The 22,863-nt window shown below is 41.2% G+C and overlaps 2 protein-coding genes across 10 annotated transcripts in view; one reads left to right on the top strand and one right to left on the bottom strand.

Moving 5' to 3' along the window:
• Positions 1-5,761, bottom strand: part of LOC121853752 — a 50,235-nt gene extending 44,474 nt beyond the window's left edge. For 5 of the 9 annotated variants that reach the window (XM_042348100.1, XM_042348101.1, XM_042348103.1 and 2 more), the window contains exon 1: positions 5,578-5,758. In XM_042348100.1, coding sequence (XP_042204034.1) covers positions 5,578-5,592 — 15 coding nt within the window. In that variant the 5' untranslated portion in view covers positions 5,593-5,758. Of the gene's footprint in view, positions 1-5,577 lie in introns of all 9 variants that reach the window. The other 4 variants (XM_042348107.1, XM_042348109.1, XM_042348104.1 and 1 more) reach the window with 2 other exon arrangements.
• Positions 5,762-11,964: 6,203 nt separating this feature from the next.
• LOC121853903 lies at positions 11,965-22,589 on the top strand. The gene is made up of 5 exons (XM_042348295.1): positions 11,965-12,084; positions 14,533-14,700; positions 19,549-19,801; positions 20,885-21,016; positions 21,313-22,589. Exons 2-5 carry the CDS (start codon positions 14,556-14,558, stop codon positions 21,479-21,481), a joined length of 699 nt encoding a protein of 232 aa, XP_042204229.1. The 5' UTR covers positions 11,965-12,084; positions 14,533-14,555; the 3' UTR covers positions 21,482-22,589.
• The last annotated feature ends 274 nt before the right edge of the window (positions 22,590-22,863 follow it).

Raw genomic sequence — 22,863 nt, 5'->3', positions numbered from 1 at the left:
CTATTGCCTCAAGAAGTTAGATGGTGAAAAAAAATGAGTTCATTCACGTTTTACACTGTTGTCGGAGGAGCATCTCTCTCTCTTACTATGGTAGCGTGGAAGTTATCTGCTTATCGTGTGTTCTTGTTGATAAAGCTGCCGTGTTGGCCAGCCGCAACCTCTCAACCGTCGCTTTGACCTACATCCAAACTGAGGGATAATCTTCGTCATGTTTAGTCTACCGTCGTCTACCAACCCTGTGGATAGGAATAAATTTCACTTCTTTTCCCCTTACCCTGACCTCTAGTATGGGTATATACTCGTAGACCTCAACATACCTCCTTGTTCTTTATAATGTTGGATGGTCTGTTTCAAGAGATCCTCACCCCCACCAGGCGTTTCCTCGTTTATGTGAAAATGACCGGTTGCATTAGCATTCTCTCCCTCCCTCATCTTCCTCCTCCTCCTCCTCTTCCTCAGTCACTTCATTTTCAGTCTCCGTAATCAATAATTAAAACATGAAATGGAAATCGTAATTCTATGTAAATTGCCCCTTTCTAGACCGTTAGCGTTATATAATTACTGACTGTATATATATCTATTGCACAGTAAACTCTCTGTTGCTTGTGTCTCATTCAGAGTTTGGCGTTTGTTCACTGTTACAGTAGCTTCTTCGGCGTATGTTTATGATATTTTTTTTACATGAGACTAATTAAATGAAATCAATAGCTGTATGTTACTGTTCAAGTTCTAAACATGATTTTTCTTTTGCAGTCGAGGTGCAGTTTACTAAATACGTGTGCTAGTATAGAATACGATACACACACAATAGACTAAAAATTATTTATGTCGTCAATGAACTGAATCGGAGGACGACGATTACTTTGAGTCAATCGTCCTGGATATATTATTAACGATTTTTTTTAATTGTTCATCTATTGAGAAGTTAACCTCAGCACCACAGTAAGTTTGAGGCGCTGGGGAGTTATCAATAAAACAAACAAGAAGTAGCGTTCAGGTAGTGGAGATAAGAGTTACTCACAAAGAAAGATTGAGGACAGAAGATATATGCAGACACACCTGGGCGTGGCATCTCCTTTACAGTTTCATACAGAAAAATCACCTGAGATGACACGGGTATGTCGAGAAATACGCCCCATACTTTATATAATTATAGAACTATGTAGATCAAGTAGAAGATCTTGGACCATGCGCAGCACACATTCCTATGGTTTCTTAATCAAACGCAGCCAAATCGTTTTTTTCACTTACTGCTGATGGAGTCTGAAACTGTGGTCTTTATCATTCAACACGGTGGGGATATGTAGGTCTAAGCTCGAGGACCTAAATGAAAAGTGAACGAAGCCAAGCACATGGGCAGAATGATAATGAACAGGTTAAAAAAAAACTCCAACCCTATGGAGGTCAATAGGTTAACTTTGAGGTAATACAGTAATGCGTTATGTATGTCTGCAGCAACGTACGTAGGTCATTGAATAAAGATCTACCAGGCGAAGATGACCACAGACCTCGCTCAGTTGACCCCAAAACTCATCAGAGGAAGGCTGCGTCAAGTGGGTTGTTGGATTATCCAAGAAGTATAGCTACTATGTCTTGAGTTAGCTGGGAACAGGTCTGTGCCTCTCTGAGAGATGAGCTGGAGCAGAGGTGAAGGACGAGAATGTGAGACTGGGTGAGTCTGGGATAGGTGTCTATCACAGACCCACATGCCAACGAGCAATGGAAAGTATGGGAAATGGGGAGCGACAGGGCTTGTGGCAAAGACAAAAGCAACTAAGTGTGTTCTGGAGGACGAATTGAACGGTAAGAAGGACAACAAAAAAGATGGACACTGAAGGTAAAAAAAATATATAATAGTTGGTGATTCGCAGATAAGGTACTAAAGTACTACATAGATCGTCCCTTCTGTAACAAGGATGGGAGTAGTAGGACGAGGGTGTGTTTGTCAGGAGCTGGGGTGGGAGACATGGTAGAGAGGATGAGCAATATCATGTCTGACAATGGGAACAAATCTATTATCTGTCTCGGTATATGAGGCAACAATATTAGCAAGAGTAGGAGCGAAAACTCCTATGTACAAGGTTGCCACATATTGTATAAAGAGGAGGAATTCCTATCATAAGTGGTATCCTAGCGAGAAGGGGCGCTGAGAGTGAATGGTTGTCTAGGGCAATTGGTGTCAACGCCGGTTGGATAAATATTACAAGTCAATATCAGTTCCATTCGTCGACAACTGGGATACCTTCTACACCAGGAGAGACCTGTATGTAAGATATGGGATATGGGATGCATTTATCAAGGGACGGAATGACATCCCTGGCTAGCTCTTTGATGACAGTTGATAAGATGAAGCGGCCCTTAAACTGTAAGGTGAACATAGGAGATAAGGGTCGGGGAGACTGGTAGTAGGTGCGGGAATATGCAACGGAAGCGTAACAAGAAATTGTGTCAGGTAAAACAACAAAGCGAAATTAGACGGGGACAAAAGCCAGAACTTGGCAGAGGGAACTTTCACAAGAACACAAGAATGGAGGAAACTGCAGTGGGCCTATTGGTTTATACTAGGCAACTCTATTTACGCCCAACTCTTATCACTAATATATCTGCCCAACATATATTTAAAGCTCACAAACGAGTTCAAGTTAATGATAGTGTTTGCTGTTTAGTAACTTTTTCCGCTCATCCACAAATTTATTACCAAATTATTATCTACTTATTTCCAGCCTAAATCCAAATTTGTCTGACTTTAAACCAGACGAGTCCTGGATTTATTAATAAGCCTTGGTCTCCAAACAGTATATAGTGCAGTGGAATTATCACTACGACCCACTAAGTTTACGTCACACCTCAACAGACAAGAGCGTTTATTCTCTTGTTATGTGTTGACCCTACAGGTATATTGATTTAGTGACCACAAATTGAATATCTACGAATGCTTGTAGTTTTGTACCAGCTGAATCTTGATATACTTTGAAAGTGATAATGAAAGCATCTATGTAATAAAAATAACAATAAATGTTCAGTTATCACATTAATTTTGCTGTGTCTCATTAGAGTTGTAGCTCTAGGGAGAAGGCACTTAAAGAACACTCACACAGTCAGGAAATATTTGATCCTCTTACTCATTACTCTTATCTGATAAACTTCACTGCCTGCTGGACTGTACTGGTAGAGAACACAATTCACCAACCCGTGCTTAAGATTTGAACTACTGTTTATATATCGTACCATACATTAATTTTTGTATGATTGAAAATTTACGTACAAACAAAAAGGTAAGAATGATGCGCTGTGTGTGTGTGTGTGTGTGTGTGTGTGTGTGTGTGTGTGTGTGTGTGTGTGTGTGTGTGTGTGTAATAATAATAATAATAATAAACGGTTTATTAATAGAGTTGCAGCCAGTGGCTGAAAATATACAAACTTACATGTGATTTAGACATAATAATATACATTCAATACATTTACAGGGCTGTACAGTTCATAAATCAGGAACTGTTTATTAGTTTAACAATAGATGGGATGGTGCAGTTCTTATATCTATCAGTGCGGGCTCTTATGGGCTGAATTTTGTTTTAGTGGCGTACTGCTCCAGGTGAGCGCGGGACTGCAGGTGGCAGTAGGTGGCGATGACGAGGATGGTGCAGTAGTCCACTGCCAAATCCTGCTAGTGCGTGGTGGTGGAAGTCATTGAGGGAAGGCATTTCCAGGGTGGAGAGAGCGTTGTTGTATCCCGAGTAGTCTGCGCAGAGCATGATTCTGCAGGCTCTCTTCTGTACCTTCTGTGTGTGTGTGTTTGTGTGTGTGTGTGTGTGTGTGTGTGTGTGTGTGTGTGTGTGTGTGTGTGTGTGTTTTCCTATACCAATGTACGTACACTATAAACCTTGTGTGTATAAGCAATTGAATTTTAAATGATGATATTTATACCAACAAATATAACAGGAATACCCTTTCACACCCTCGTACTGTACCTGACTTATTAATATCATGTTGATTAACAATAGTATCAAGGAAAGGCATCTTGATGTACAGTATACGTTATCTATACCCCCCCATGCAGCATCAGTATTATAACCTAGGGTGTATTAAGCACCTTCACGTGGCTGGCCGAACCGGTAGGCGATGCACAGTAAGAATGGTGGATGATACTTCTGCTGATAAGAGACACAACGTCTCTTATCTGATGATAACTTATCGAACGGCGCTAAGAAGCCCTACTTTCACCCACAAATGAACTATACTCACTGAAGCTCTTTACGATACATCAGTTTGGGTTTTTTTTTTTAATAGTGGAATGTTTCTTATGTGTCACCTTAGGAGGAGTGAGAAATCAAGAAGCAGTAACATATTGCAGTGAGTCTTTGTCTTTCAATTTCATTTACCGAGAGAAGTTGAAAAAAAAAAGATTGATGCTGAGCTCCTTGCATTATCCTGTATCTGATTGGTGAAGCAAAATGAATCAGATATTAATTCTAATTATAAAAGAGAAAAAATCACCAAAGGAAGTCGAGACTCTATTACATGGAACAAATTGGTGTATCTACTACAATCTACACTATCATCTAAGCTAAATCCACTCCACTATGATCAGCACAATAGTATCTCCACTACCTACAATACTTTACATCCACCGCAATATTATCTACGTTTAAGCTCTACATCCACTAGGCTACCATCATCACACTATCTACACCAAATCCATTACATAACACTACACCTTTGGGCTAAACTACCTTCTGGAACCTTCTTGAGTGCATACATAATCTCATGCCAAATTTCAGCTCTATCGCAGCCTTCCAGTTCCACCAAACAGGCAGTGTGCTTTATACGAATATGTAGATGATGAGAGGCAGCAGCTACGAAGGTAAAGAGAAGAGAATATGAGCTGAGAGGCAGAAGTTAAAGTGTTCAAAGTGTAGTCTGTAGCAACTTGATCATCCACAATTGTTATGGAGTGCATAGCATAGAATGACCGCCTGCAAGGAGCACCATTTAGCAGTATTAAAACATTAACTACCATAAGATGTGAGCAACTGTCTTCCTATTTCCCTTACCGATAAACTATGAGGCCACTGACAGTTATCTTACCGCCACACCTGATGTGTCTGAAGTCTACCAACTACCTATCGGATTACTCTAAAGAAATACTACTCCACAATGACAAATCCCATGAAGGAAGATGATAGCACACGTAAGTTCTCAGTATACAGTCCTTTATCGTGAGATGTGTGGAGGAGAGTCATACAAGGAATGCTCCGATGAGGAAACTGTGGAGGCTGAGGTTTGATGACTGAGTGACTCCGTGTATCCCGCTGCTCGTACTTTTTACAACTACAAGTGTCAAACAAAAGGAAGTACAACTAACCACTCCATCACTGTAAATGGAGTTATTCTGCCCTTCAGTCTAAACTCTGAACACATTAACGTTGTATGGACACATCAGGAGTCGCCCTACACGTATGACCACCAATGTTAGTGTTCAGAAATACCTTCATCGTCACGAACATAACAATTTATGCAATACAACGCAGGTGCTATGCCTTACCCCACCCGGGAGGCCAACGTTTAGTGTCGTCTTACCTTCAAGTACCGCATGTTTGAGGTCCTAGAGACACACGATGAGTTCAGATCTTGCCTTCTATTTTCTCACATTAATATAACACTGTGACGTAATGGTTAACCCGGGATGTTTAGGCCTGGTGGGTGAGGGTGGCACTACACTAGCCGGCGTCACCACCTCCAGGACTAGACTGCCGCAGCTCAACAACACCGCCGGCATCACTTTTACTGAAACTGGTAATCCTTCCTAGTGAGATAAGAGGCTAAACCTTATGGTCTTTTTATCAATAATTATGTACGAGAGTGTCGCTCATATAACAAATAGTGTATATGATTGTTGTCCATTGTTCTGGACAGTTAAGGTGTGTTTCTCGTGTTATAACACAAAGATTCTGACGATACAGACTCTATAATATGGCACTGTATGCAGTGGCGTTCACTGGTGTCCAATGAGATTCTAGTATGCCAGGAAACCTTTATTATGATTGGTCACGATGTGGACAGATAACCCGGCCATACTGATACAGTTTTCTTATCTCTCTCTTGCCGGTGAGATAAGGAAAGTTTTATGGCCGATAAAGTGACATTGTTTCACCACCAAAAGTTATGTATGATTTGCTTTTGGTTCAACGCAGAACAAAGTATGTAAGTACGCAACAGTAAGCAGGTCAAATACTGAACTTGAACTCGTTGTGCTTTTATCCATCTATCATCTATCTATCTTTCTATCTGCTGCATTTATCTGTGTTCATCATACCAGCTCTCGTTCTCCAGCAAGATTATATAGGCACATTACGTCTTCTGTAATAATTCCTGCCATTGCACTCAACATTACCAAGCCTCTTACATAAATGATACCATTTTCTCTTTCCACATTGCTCTGTGTCTTCCTCTTCTCCTTTCAACTAATCCTATGTACTGTACACTGTTACTTAAACACTAAGTAATCTAATCTTTAATTTCTGTCATCCAATCCTCCATGTATGCCTATTCATTATTTACTCATTACCCTTTGTAGTTTTCATGCAGGCTTCAAAGAAATCCATCTATATCTTTTTGTATTCTCCCTGACAATTTTCCATCACACCGCCATGTTTCACTCCCTTGTATCAGAGTGAACTGAACCCTGGCCTCCTGCACACTTTATCAACACCTGTAAATGTATATGATTACCCATTAGAGTTCTATTGCCTATCATTTTTTTTTTCATTTTTTCTCGGTATTTTAGCTTTTCTTCCTCATTCCTACAGGAAATATTAAGCAAGGAATGAAAACATCGGATCCTCTCAAATTTTTCTTCTCCCAACCTAATTTCATACTTCTTCACTTCTTTCAGTTATCATTATTTATCATTTATTATCACTATCCATCTTCTTCAAACTATGATACACTTGTTCATATTCGCTTTACAATGTTGTAAAGCTCCTCTACCTATTCAGCCATTAGAACACAGGGCGATTCATAATAATTTATTCACCTTTGTGGATATGCAATTTGAACTATTTTGTAGAGTAACATTATAAGAATCTTTAATAGCAAGGCTCACTAATTGACCATTTTCACGTAGACACAAATAATAGCGTAATCAACATATACTGGATAGCTTATGTTTACGTACGAAGTCAGTGTATACAAGGCGCTATAGGGAAGAACATAAGTAAATGATGCAAAAACAAGGTAAATAAGTATTTTGTTTTAATATGTATAACTCTGCCATTAATAAAGGTTTCGTTGGAATGTAACTGTTCCAATAGATTTACTTATGTGGTTTTACGATATTACAAAATTCTTCTGCAAAATCATCATTGTCACCCCAGTAAACAGGTCCAAGTGAGTTGATGGATGGTTAGTATAGTTAGCCACAGTGACCGACCTATCACTCTAGGCCAGACTTGGGGGTTTAATGCTCGTTCCCCTTGACCTTCATCCATCGGTTTCACTCCCCCTCCCACCCGTTCCCACGACCCAACCAAACCTCCACGTTCTCATGACCTGACCTCATCATTGGAGCGTTCCACGTTCACTTAACTGACCTCATTTCACTTTCTTACTTCACTAGAAACATCGTGAATAATGTATAATCGTCACTTGCCGCACCACGTCTTTAACTCGTAAGGTAGATGGTAAATAGTGTACTGTAGTGTTTAATTTATTGGATGACGTAACAGTGGTGACGGTGACGCTATGGGGCACCTTGTAGTGGAAGAGGCTTTGGTTCTTAGTAATACGTAATAGTTTTATCAATAACACTTATATCTTCCCAGCCTCGGGTACTTGACACAGGGGGGAAAACACATCTCGACCTCATTAATGAATCTTTTTTTTTTTTTTTACAAGAAACGATTTTAATTTTAGGCTGTTTTGACAATGTTCTCAAGCAGGTTGTGTTACTATTAATATATAATGGTGCATAGTCTTGTTTATTTCGTTGATATATTGACTAAGAAGAAGCCATGAACACCCATTAAATACATCGCAAAAGTAGGTACAAAATCACACGTTAGTTGTGTCACTCTCCTCCAGGAATAAACCATTTAAAACTCCACTCAAACAACTCCTTCGTCCACAAAATAAGGAGCGAATATGAGAAATCAACTAAAAAATTTACCTTAACTAACCATAAAGCCACTGTTAAAATTATGATGAATTTCTTTTCCATTGGACTTATGGTAACAATGTAATCTCTCTCTGTATACTCTTGTGATTTTTATATATTTAATTGAGAAGTATCGGGACGGTGTGATAGCTCAGCCACTGAAGACAGCGTAAGCAAGTGGGAACAACAATGAGAAAAGTCAAATGAATTTTGTTATTTATAAAGATAGGAAAATGATCCTTCATCTTCATTAGTCTCGCGTACGTCCCAGCCTGGATTACCGTATACATGCCTGCAAACACTACCTCCAGAAAGACTTAGCATCCCTAGAAAAGATACAACACAAAGCGACAAGATGATTCCAGAACTATATCACCTAGGGACTTTTTTTTAACATGTATATAATAGTGGGTCAATGGCCCTTGTATTTGGTCCACTAGTTGTATTCTATTGGCCCACTGTGAGCTTCAAAATAACCCATGGCCAAATTATCAAGAACAACGGAGGAATCCTATACAGGCCACTGGTCTCCTTCCCTCGGCATGGCCACCTCTAGTAGGTGGCCATTAGGTAAATAAGGTAAATTATACGGAAGTGAGAAAAACTTATTGTACCGTATACAATTTTAAAATATTTCGCAGTCTAGCATTTCAAACGCTCATTTTCTTTGGAAACGAAGACAAAATAATGAGTTCTCTTTAGGGGTTACTTAAACTTTTATGGGTCTTTGACTACTGAAGAAAACTCAACTTACGCAAAAAACAAAACATAGAGATACATTTTACTTGTGATGCTGTTATTCTGCATGTGTCTCCTCACTCTATATAATGGTGAACTGCGGTGAAATGTTGTGTACAAAATACAGTACGAATAAAACGAGGAAAAAATGCCATAACGTATTCAGTAACTGTACTTTGCATAGGATAATGTGCGTGGCGACCGAATATTGTGTTAACAATAATTGCAAATTGTGCGATCTAATGCAAGATTTATTTTTTGAAAATAAAGTAACAGATGGTATACAAGCTTTACGGTGTTAGGACATAAATGCCAGAAGCAGTGTAAATAGATCTAATGTACTATGTTCGTAATACAAAAGGACCGTATAAGTTATGTCACGGGTAGCAAGATGCCAATTAATTTTACCATGGTATCAGTATCACGGTCTATCTGCTCCCCTAATCCAAAACATCCTCTTGACCACTGCACATGCGTCAGATTCGTTATTCCCAAGCGCTTTCGTGTAATTCACATCTTCAGGGGTGAGTACAGACTATATATATAATTATATTCGTGTTTCTTCTTTCCTTGTGGTTATCAGCATATACCTAGATCATACAGTGATTTACTATATATATATATATATATATATATATATATATATATATATATATATATATATATATATATATATATATATATATATATATATATATATATATATATATCCACCCAGCCTATTTGCTCCCCATTTGAACAATTTTATCAACAAGGACAACAAGAAACTAATATTGTATACAACATATTTAGACAAGGGTGATTTCTGACAGAGAAATATGAACTTGGCGTGAGGGCCCCAGGGGGATTGTGTAAACCAGCAACAAAAGGGAGTGATAAGGCCAGTTTAGTTTCTCCTCCTCTTGGTATACTGTACAGTATGCTCTCCCCTTGCTCTGATCATAGTTGATTTTTACGTTGTACTTATAGACCTTAAGCAAACTACGTTCAGATCAATTGAAAATTCAGCACCTCAGTTTATATTAACTTCATATTAACCTCCATAACAATAACCTAACCTAACCCCGTCCCCCAAATAGCGTTAAGGTGTTTTATCATTACAGTAGTTGTATCCAATGTTGTAATTAAGTGTACTTGTCTTATTCATTTTCTTGCAGTAGAAGGAAAAATAAATAATAATTAATATGAGGGAATAGTAGAAGAAATATTAATGGGCAAAGTTGAGGGTAGGCGGGTCAGGGTAAGACTGGGATGGATGAATGAAATTAAAATATGGGTCCCCAGAGAGATGGAACACCTTGGAGGATTGGTAAAAACAACTCGAAAAAGTTTAGAGAGGAGGACTGTGGTCGCCAACCCTCAGATATAAGGATGTTACTTTAATTGATTGATTGCTTATCTATGTTGCACGTTTTCCAAAAAGGATACATAATAATTTTGGATTTATTGAACTCAATTTAAATATAAAATCATCTGCGTGTGTGTGTGTGTGTGTGTGTGTGTGTACAGGTCCCCAGCCGTCACCAATACCTCGTCTCTAGCCTGACCAAATATCCATCCTTTTACAGACAGGCCTGGCACTTGATATTATTAGAGACCTGCCACGTTTTACCATAAACAGATGAATTGTGTCGTCTAAAAAGGCTCTCAATATTTCGATGAGGTTACTAGGACAAAAGTCAAGGACAATTCAACACATAACAATCTCATTAACCACGCAATGGTCATGCTAACTTGAGAGTATCATTACTGTATCACTATGTCACATCCCCGGAGCCTATAACCTCAGCAGGATGTACTGTTATGCCTGTATCCTGGTATTGTAATTCTAGGTCAGTGTGGAACCTGCCCAGCCTACAAATGGTAACCTCGATCCCTCCCACCGTCTCCCATCCTACCCACTCCTAGGCGTCCTCTCACGTAATCTCTTCCTCGTCTGTCTGAAAGAAAGTTTCTGCTTGTTTAATTCCGCTGGTGATTCGATGAGTTTAATAGTAAAACACACTATTGGGTAGTTTTGTCGCAGTTGTTTTCAGCGTTTCCAATTTAGAACTTCTTGCTTACGGCGACTTATTTCAAATTGAAAATTTTGCTGGCTGTCACAAATTATTATGCAACACACACACACACACTGTATACTGATTTCACTACGTCTTCCACGAACAACTGTATTAAATTTACGTCTTGTGCCATTGTGATTTAAATGTGCCCCACAATCACCTGCTCTCTCTTTTAGATGCAATATACTGTAGACCTATAAACATAATACATAGCCTTAAAGTATTCCCACATATTAACAAGCCACACTCGCTATTGACACAGCTTCATACACTCACTACACCCTATGTTCAACGTACACCTGATGAGACGAGGATACGGTAAAACGTCATGTTATTGTGTTTCTCAGCTTGTCAGTTTTCTCCCAGTGGTACCGGAAAGTAAGTCTAAGAAAGTGAAGGAAAATTTTAACATATTTCTGTCTAATGAATAACACTGAGACGTGTAGTTCATCACTAGGGTGTATAGGAGGTTTACGTTGTGCGTTCCTCCGCATCCGAAACTAACAGAAGTTGAGGGAGAAACTAGGACACTTCCTGACCGGGGCACATGACGTCCTTGGCGCCAACCATCTCCAGCAGGCGACAACTGTCACCACCATTAGTTGAACGTATTTGGGAAGTATTATTATTTCGGTGAATTAGTTTGTCAAAGTAAACCTTCGGTATTCTTTATATGTATTTCTTAACTTGGTAATGCTTTACTGTAATAGTATGGCTGTGCTGGGCATCCCGCCATCAATGACGCTGGTCGGAATGGGTTCAGTGCTCCCGAGTGGTGTCAGGTGCAGCGAGTCACCAGATATACAATTACATCAGTCATGTATTGGTCATAAGACATAATTTAAGCATCACCGGAAAAAATACGACCTTATTTATAAACACAGAAACACACACAAAAAATATATATATATAGGCTTCTAAGTGGTATTTTGATTACGTAAGGCAGTTTCTCCTTGTCGAGTGTGGTTGCTACGTCACACGAACAAACGTCTGGGCGACCGCCTACCAGAAGTTTAGGATATCCTCCTCGGTCGACCACCACACTCCCGCGCGCACACCTGAAGGAGTAACGTCTCGCCTGGTGGTGGTGGCACGAAAGCAGTTGTCAGTGAATCGTAATTCCCTTCAATCAAGGTGAGCATGATGGATACCTGCTAAGTTTTTACTGGTCTAGTAATCTCATACTAAGTACTTCAAGAAGTATCAGGATTTCTTGTGTTTACCAACAGTTGTAGTACTGATAGATGGCAGAGTATAGAAGACTGTACTACTACAGAAACTTGCCCAATGTATTTATTTATTTTTACTTGTGTAATGATGTTCGGGACTATATGAAGACGTACAAAACGGCATATAAAACCCAATTAGTTTATACAGGATATCAGCAGGATAACAATCTGCACTACCTTGTACTGATTATCTGGATTTAACTTCCTCGATATTTTATGGTGCCGTGGTGATGGTAATTACTCAGTAGTCAGCAGTGTCCCAGGAATTATTTTTTTTCGGGGATTAGCCCACCCGGGCACAGGTAACTGGCCCACATCGGGGCCTGGGGGGCGAAAATGTAATAATTATTCATCATAAATAAAATTTATAATAAAAGTAAAATATAATAATAATAATAACACTGTAATAATATTAATAATAAAGAACGATAAAGAAATACAAAAAAAATCAATAGTGAGAAATTCTATATGTATGTTGTGTTGTCAAGTAAGAGAAACAATTGAGACCCTGCAATTGTGTGTAAATGAGGCAGAAAGTCAGATTAGAAACCTGGGACTTGGTCACAATTTTCGTGATGCCATATAGCAGAAGGGTCTACCATTAGACAACACATTATGCTTCCAATATATTCTCAGGCGGTAGTACCTCCCTGTTTGGTAGCTGCCTACTACCTACTACAATATAAACTTAATGCTATACTAATACTGGTAAATGTTACTCGGTCCAAGAATGTAAATGGCGACTCTGTTTTATATGCTTGTGTTTGTTCTCGCGTTTGAAAATGTACAATCCTCTCGAAATTTTGTAAGGCAGTTTTGGTGACGGTCAATGAACAGGAATTAATTTTAGTTATAATGCCTTAACACTACAAGTTCTAGAAAAAAAAAATAGAACTGTCACCGGCCTTATAAAGAAGATAACTTTCACTGAAGAAAGGACTCGTCAGTTTTCGGACACCATATATAAATTTCATGTGTACTGTATAACATAGAAAGCAGTATGGTGATGCTATGACTCATTTCATATGTTAACTTAATCCTCTGTGTATGTGTGTGTGTGTGTGTGTGCGTGTGCGCGTGTGTGTGTGTGTGTGTATGTGTGTTTTCATATGTTAGTTTTAGTGTTTTAAGTTTGTGAACGATACTGTATACCTAAGTGTGAAGCCATGTGTACGTGAGTGTATATTTTCCAAGTTGATACAGAAGTTTTGAATTATGATATCGAAAATTTTTGCCTTCAAACCAAAGTTGTCATTGAACCCTCATGCTTCCATCTTACACTCTCACGTCCAACCTTCACAATCGACTCTGGCTCCTTTCCACCTATACTCTCACCTTCCCTACAATACCCTCACGTCCTTACCCCCCTGAGCTCTCACCCTCCTCGCCCCACATAATACTCTAACCTCCCCCTCCTCCTACTTAACCCCGACCTCTCCCTTCCCTCCCCCACACTCACTTCCACCCCCCCTACCCGACCTTTACTTCTATATCCTCAGTGAGGTGAAAGACGGAATAGCCTGGATGACCTCAATCCTGCCTCGCCTCCTCCCATACACTGTCCAAGAAACCTGATATTGAAGGCCTCCACGGAAGTATGTCACGTGTGTGTGAGTGTGTGTGTGTGTGTGTGTGTGTGTGTGTGTGTGTGTGTGTGTGTGTGTGTGTGACCCAAGGCAGCAGCAGCAGCAGCAGCTTTAGATACTGAAGTAGGTCACAATTCTTTAAGTCGCGTGACTTGACTGAGCCCCACCTCCCAACCACAGGCTTCGTAAACGTCGAATCTATGTTTGACATTATGTATTAGTCTTTTTAGCTTTTCCTTTCTCACCACTTGTGGATTTTGAGACATAAATAATTCAGCAGTTCCATCTTGCACTGATGTGTACAGTCGACTGAGTGAAGTCGTCACCACCAGCTCTGGTCCTGCCTCCGTTTGTTACATTTGTTTAGTCACAGTACTATAGTCAATAGCTGCTCAGATCAGAGTTTTAATTGATGATATTGTTTAGACGTCACTCTAATTACGCTTATTTTGTTTTTCATGCCCATATTAAATGTATTTTATCCTATAGAAGACAAAAACAAAAACAAAAAATACGATTCTTAAGAAAATAGTGTTTAAGTCAATCTTTTTTTTCAATGAAGAAACTTTTAAGTCAAATATTCTTGTTACAATCTTTCTCACGATACCAAAATTTGTTTCTTTGATCTTGTTATCGTTGTTTCCTCTCAAGGGGGAGGATGGGAGTGAGATGAATCCCTCTCCCCCTTACATCGTCACAGTAAGTAGGTTCCTCATATTTCATTCATTTTACCATCCCTCACATTGTTCTCATGCTCTCTCACACAGACTACATCTCCTGCTAGTACACGATGACTTGGGTACTACCGACGCTGCTGGTGGCGATCTACCTGTTGACTGTTGCCTCCGCTTTCACCACCGATTTAAATGAACCTAATCCCTTCGATCTGCTCCAAGTGGCGACGGAAAAGATCTTCCTAGATGATGGCATTAAAGGTAAGAACAGTAACGAATGTATTAAACTTTCGGTGACTTGATATATTTTTGTTCCTCTATTGTAGTTATGTTTAATCACGAATAAACCGCGGAGGAAGGGTCGACAAGTTCGATTTCAAATTATACATTATTACGAGTGTTTGTCGTGTTACTAAGACAATTATCAAGTTAACGTGGTAGATATGGTGAACACATGTTATTTGCCCTGATACATAGCCTTGACACATGACACTGGCACATGACACTGACACACAAAACTGATAATAACAATGACACCCGATTGAGTCTGACGCATGACATTAACACTTACTTACTAGCACATGTCACTGATACATGACACTGCCACATGACAATGACACAGCTCCACAATACTTCATGACCAACACACACCTCCACAACACCTCATGACCACAACACACCTCCACAACACCTCATGACCACAACACACCTCCACAACACCTCATGACCACAACACACCTCCACAACACCTCATGACCACAACACACCTCCACAACACCTCATGACCAACACACACCTCCACAACACCTCATGACCACAACACACCTCCACAACACCTCATGACCACAACACACCTCCACAACACCTCATGACCACACAACACACACACACACACTCACACACACACCTCCACAACACATGACCACAACACACCACAACACCATGACCACAACACACCTCCACAACACCTCATGACCACAACACACCTCCACAACACCTCATGACCAACACACACACAACACCTCATGACCAACACACACCTCCACAACACCTGACCAACACACACCCCCACAACACCTCATGACCAACACACCTCCACAACACCTCATGACCAACACACACCTCCACAACACCTCATAACCAACACGCACCTCCACAACACCTCATGACCACAACACCATGACCACAACACACACCTCCACAACACCTCATGACCACAACACACCTCCACAACACCATGACCAACAACACCCACAACACCTCATGACCACAACACACCTCCACAACACTCTCATGACCAATACACACCTCCACAACACCTCATGACCACAACACACCTCCACAACACCTCATGAGACCAACACACGCACTCCACAACACCTCATGACCAACACGCACCCCACACACTTAAGACCACAACACACTTCCACAACACCTTGCGACCACAACACACCCACAACACTATGACCAACACGTACACCTCCACAACACCTCATGACCACAAATACACTTCCACAACACTCATGACCACAACACACTCCACAACACCCTCATGACCAACACACACCCCACAACACACCATGACCACAACACACTCCACAACACTCCAAGACCAACACGCACTCCCACAACACCATGACCACAACACACCTCCACAACACCTCATGACCACAACACACCCACAACACCTCATGACCACAACACACCCCACAACACACCTCATGACCACAACATACCCCCACAACACCTCATGACCAACACGCACCTCCCCACAACACCTCATGACCACAACACACCTCCACAACATTCATGACCACAACACACCCACAACACACCTCACACCTGGGCCAACACACTCCACAACACCTCATGACCAACACACACCCACAACACCTCATGACCAACACACCTCCACAACACCCCAGACCAACACACACCTCCACAACACCTCATGACCAACACACACCTCCACAACACCTCATGACCACAACACACCCCACACCACTCACACCACAACACACCTCCACAACACCATGACCAACACACACCCACAACACCTCATGACCATAACACACCCGCCAACACCTCCTGACCACAACACACCCCACAACACCTCATGACCACACTCACCTCCCCACACCTCACACCACAACACTACACTAGCTAACACACCTCTCCACAACACCTGCGAGACCACAACACCTCCCCACAAACACCTCATGACCACAACACACGCCACACCTCATGACCAACACACACCTCCACAACACCCTCATGACCACAACACACCCCACAATAATACACTCTCTGCCACACCCCATGAACAACACACCTCCTCAACACCTCATGACCACAACACACCTCCACAACACCTCATGACCACAACACCTGTCAACAACACCTCATGACCACAACACACACCCACAACACCTCATGGACCAACACGCACCCCCACAACACCATGACCAACACACACCTCCACAACACCTCATGACCTCAACACACACTATTGAACACCTCATGACCACAACACTTCCACAACACCCCCATGACCACAACACACCCACAACACCCCATGACCAACACACACCTCCACAACACCTCATGACCACAACACACCTCCACAACACTCATGACCACAACACACACTCACAACACCTCATGACCACACAACACACCTCCACAACACCTCATGACCACAACACACTCCACAACACTCCATGACCAACACATACCCCCAACACCATGACTACAACACACCTCCACAACACCTCACAGACCAACACACCTCCACAACACCTCATGACCAAATTACACACCTCCACAACACCTCATGACCACAAACACCCCACAACACCATGATCACAACACACTCCACACAACACCTCATGACCACAACATGCCACCTCAACCCTTGAAGGACCACAACACACCTCAACACTCTCAAGTGAGATCACAACACACCTCCACAACACCTCATACCCAACACACCCCACAACACCTCACATGACCACAACAACACACCCCACAACACCGCATGACCACACACCCTCAACACTTAAGGACTCCACAACAACACACCTCCACAACACCTCACACGCACACTCCACAACACCGGGCATGACCACACACCTCCACAACACACCTCATGACCACAACACACCTCCACAACACCACAGACCACAACATACCCACAACACCTCATGACCACAACACACTTCCACAACACCCCATGACCACAACACTCCACAACACCCCATGACCACAACACACTCCACAACACCTGACCACAACACACTCCACAACACCTCATGACCACAACACACCTCCACACAACACCTCATGACCAACACACACCTCCACAACACTCCCATAACCAACACACACCTCCACAACACCCTCACAGACCACAACACACCTCCACAACACCTCATGACCACAACACACCCCACAACACCTCATGACCAACACACACTTCCACACACCTCATGACCACACACCTCCACACAACACCTCATGACCACAACACACTCCCAACACCTCATGACCACACACACCTCCACAACACCCCATTATCACACACACCCCACAACACCGCATGACCACAACACACTCCACAACACTCATGACCACAACACACCCACAACACCATGACCACAACACACCTCCACAACACTTCATGACCCAACACACACCCCCACAACACCAAGACCAACACACACCTCAAATACCTCATGACCAACACGCACCTCCACAACACCAAGTGACCAACACACTTCACAACACCTCATGACCAACACACACACCCACACAACACCTCACATGACCACAACACACTCCACAACACTCATGACCACAACACACCTCCACAACACCTGCCATGACCACAACACACCTCCACAACACACCTCATGACCAACACACACACCCCACAACACCTCATGACCAACACACACCTCCCATTAACACTCATGACCAACACGCACCTCCACAACACTTTCATGACCACAACACACACCTCCACAACACCTCATGACCAACACACACCTTCCACAACACTCTCATGACCACAACACACTTCCACACAACACCTCATGACCACAACACACTCCACAAACACTCCTCATGACCACAACACACTTCCACACAACACCATGACCAACACGCACCTCCACAACACCTCATGACCAACACTTCACCAACACCTCATAACCACAACAACTATACACAGGCTCACCATCTCGGTTTAATATTTTGATGCTTGTCCTTTTTCTCATATTTAATTTTCTCTACATATTTGTTCTCTATCCTGATCCTACAATCGTCTCACTGTTTCTGTCTCTCTCTCTCTCCATCTATCTGTCTGCCTATCGCATTGCTTGTCTCTTGTTTCTGCCCGTCTGGTGGGCTGTATGTAATGTGGAAAGTATCTTCACGTAATGGTGGCTGTAAGTTGATGTAATGGTGGCAGTTAATGTGAAATTTGTCGACAGTAACTACCGAATGTGTTGAGCAGTAGGTATAGACAGTGGCAGACAATGAACAGTGTTAGATAGTAACTGTACAGTTTAAGTACCAGGAGGCTGTACATGTAGTTAATACCATATTAACACCAGTTAGAGGTGCAAAATATCTGCTAACAGCTGCGGACAGTAATAATGTAGAATTTGGTGGACAGTAGCAATATGTAATGTGAGCAATAAATGAAAGGCGTGGATGGAAAACTCTATATATATATATATATATATATATATATATATATATATATATATATATATATATATATATATATATGTATATATATAAACAAATATCGCAAAGTGAGAGACATTAGATGAAATGGTCGTAGGCAGTGTGCTGACGCAGGTCCACCGGCAGGCGGCCTTGGCGTGTTTCTGGGGCAGTTAGTAACCTATTGGCTGCTCATCCTTGCTGCTCTTCCTCATCGTCGTTCTCTTCGCCCCTGCGTTCGTGGGTCGAAGCCTTCTGGGACTTATGGGCGATGCTGTCGGCGGCCCAGTCCGGTGATGACTTGGGTATCCTACAGCGCGTGATGAACAGGTGAGTGCTGCCATCATTTAGCTGAGATACTTCCCCCCCCCTGCACAGATATGCTCTCCGTGTTCGCCATCCAGGGAATCGTTACAGTCGCAGTAGTGATAGGAGTAATCTTCCTGTTCCGGGAACTCGGCCTAGCCCTCAAATCTGGACTCTACCCGGAGGAAGATTCCGAGGAGGCTTCCTACAGTGAGCCATACGTTGCCTACTATGACCAACCCAGCTCTTACGCCTCCATCGGCTATCAGAGCAGTCAACGTTCCTTAGGGAAAAGAGAGTCCTTACTTACACGGGTTCTCAACAGGTGAGTCATCCATTATACAGAAGTTCTCAAGAGGTGAGTAACTTTTTCCCCATACTGACTCTCCATACGTGTCTTTTCATTTGTGGATTAGTATCAAAGATGTAGTCATTTAAATCCTTCGAGTGACAACCAGATAAAGTAACATTCAGACACCAAAATCATAGAGGCATGTCAATTTCTTAAAACAAAAATTATATTGTACACTGCAGGGTATAGCGGTATAGAAAGTGATGTGTGTCAGATAACCGGTGTACACTAATACTAGTAGCAAGACCATTTCTATCTGGCTCACAAATACAACTTATAGAGAGATGATATAATACAGCTCATACCATTTGCAGTGTGTGACGCCAGTGGTGAACGTTCAGTAAAAAAAGAAAATGAGTTGCCAATATAAACGTCTTTCATCAATATATTAAATAATTTGAAATATGTAACTAATAGATTCACAAAAATAAATACATGTAGTTGTCATGCTGTTTCGGGTCACATAAAAATCGTGTAGTAGCTGTGTCTCAAAGCTGCCAGTCAAGAAGAGCACGAGTCAGCAGATCAGATACATTATGCTGTGATGTTCTTAGTGATTCACCAAGTAAAGGATATGTCAGTTTTTTATTCAAATTTTATATCTATTTTGTGTATACCTATTTTTTTCTTTTGAGGTCACATTTCTGCATTATTTTCGTGTTTAACTTAAAATAACAAATCACAATAAACTATGTTATCTATATATTTGTTTAACAGAAAGCAACGAAGCAAATCAGCCTTTTCTTTAAGATTCAGGTTTACAAGGAACTCTTGCAGTGAGTGACATACAGTATATAGATCACCTACAGATTTTTTATTATACTTTATATTATAGAAATTTATGCAATAAAAACAGAGACTTTTGGAATAAAATTCAAGGAAAAGCAGCCTCAGTTCTATGCATGTAATGAAATTTATGACAAATGAAGAGTTTAGGCCAGAGTAGCGGGACTTATCTATGCATTCCACAAAAATTATTTTTTAGGATAAATTGTACAGTCGCAGATTTCAAAGTTTTGGGTGAAATTATTCTTAATCTATCGTTTGTTGTATCAGCATCGACCCAGTGGAGTCGGCGTTCGCCTTGATGGATGTGGAGGAAGTGGCCTGTCGGAGACGCACCGTGTGTGAGCTACAGAGAGCCGCCTCCAGGATGCCTATCATAGCTTCCCTCGTCCAGTATATCAGGTGAGTATCTTGTATGACGTATTAGGTGAGAGGCTCCAGTATAAATCAGGTGAGTAGTTCCAGTAATTAATGAGGTGAGTGGCCCCTATAATATACAATAAGTGAGTGAAGTATTTGCTCCTTCATTAGTGTTTTAGGGGAGCAGTTAGCATATAACTTCATTCAATCAAGTATCTCAATCGTGCAGTGTTAACTTCTCCCAAAATCTCTTAACCATGTGATTTTTTGCTTGAAGTTTAACTGACCTTACCGAACAATACGCACGTTAATGAAGCTCTCTTCTCTTTACTCTCCAGTCCATCAATCAGTGGCCTGGAGGAATACAAGGAGGCGCAAGATGCTGGTGCCGCCTTGGAGGACTGCGCGTTGCTATTCTCCGAGTGTCCCACCTCCTTGGTCCAGAATGTATGGGGCGACGACCAGGTAAACCTCCACACACGCCAGCGGCTCTCTCCACTGCCTTGACTGTACACTCGTCCTGCGCAAAGTTTATAGAAGGCGATGATGCTTCGTACAACATGCCCTTATTGTGATGTCGACCGTTTGAAAAGTTAAAATATGTTTTCGAAATTTAACATATAACTACATAGAAATTCATTCAGTTATAATGTACCTAAATACACAAAAAGGGCCGTGATAGAGTAGATTAAAAGAAAATATCACGTTAATGTGAGGTATATCAATAATGTTAAAGTGATCAAAAGAAATGGGGGATATTATAATTAAATTCAACTTTGGTAGCTGTTTATAAAGCACACTAATCTGTAGTTCTGGTTAACTTTGCGTCACTGTTATTTAGTAATTAATAGATCATTAATTTCAGTTTATAACAAAATCAATGTTGTTTTCCGCAGTCTGCCAAGAGGATGCAGACAGCTGTTGTATTAGATGTTGACTTATGGCCAGTAAAGGCGTAACGACTTGTTCGCGCCAGTAACACAACTTAGTCACTTCTCGTCAAAACAGTGAATAAATGGTATTAATATTTAGCATGTATTTATTTGAATATATTTATATGTTTAGTTTAATTTATGTTTATTTTTTTAGATTATTACCAAGTGACCAATATCACAATTCTCTGTTGACCAAAAATCTTCTTTAGATCCTTATTGTCATAAGAAAAACTCAACAGTCCTACACTCCTCAACTAACATGTTCTTGTCTTTATAACGTGCATGATATAGTTCTGTGTATCATGTTAACATAACCAATTCCTTAACATCCCGAAAGACAACATGTTATTTCGGACAACTTCTCAGAATCTTAGTCTATTACATATTGTCTTAAGAGATTCCATACTTCTATAGAAACTACATGTTATAGTCTTTGAGCTGTCTCTCAAAATATTATGGATTTCTTTCAACTAGACGCCATTAACACCGAATTGTCTCCACTTTGTCCGGTTAATTTACCAATGACAGATTAAATACTGTCTTTACTATCTAGACGCTAATTTGACCGATAACTCCCCCACTTCCCTTACTTCTGACTGACCTCTGAGTTTTCAATGCGCAAAGACTGCTAAGTGAACCGATTAAATACTACCATGACTAACTTGAAGAACTCTACCCTGCAGACTCTCTAAATCAACGCTTTCTTGACAGATTACACGCCATATTAAACGACCTAGACGTGACCAAGATAGAATAAACGCTACCATGACCAGTACCAACTTGATCGATAGTAGTTAATCTGGCTGTCGAAACCCTGATTAATACGATTGTCTATCATGCCAGATTGAAACTACAGTTCCTTGACTCGCCAAATGTTATCTTATCCAGTTGTTTAACTTAACCGAATGTGCATCAAATTCAGTTGTTTGTTGTCTCCTGTGTTCAATATTTCCT

Source organism: Homarus americanus, unplaced genomic scaffold (genome assembly GCF_018991925.1).
Source record: "Homarus americanus isolate GMGI-L3 unplaced genomic scaffold, GMGI_Hamer_2.0 scaffold18703, whole genome shotgun sequence".
NCBI lineage: Eukaryota > Metazoa > Arthropoda > Malacostraca > Decapoda > Nephropidae > Homarus > Homarus americanus.
Note: the sequence above shows the minus strand (reverse complement) of the source record. Positions and strands in the feature narration are given on the sequence as shown.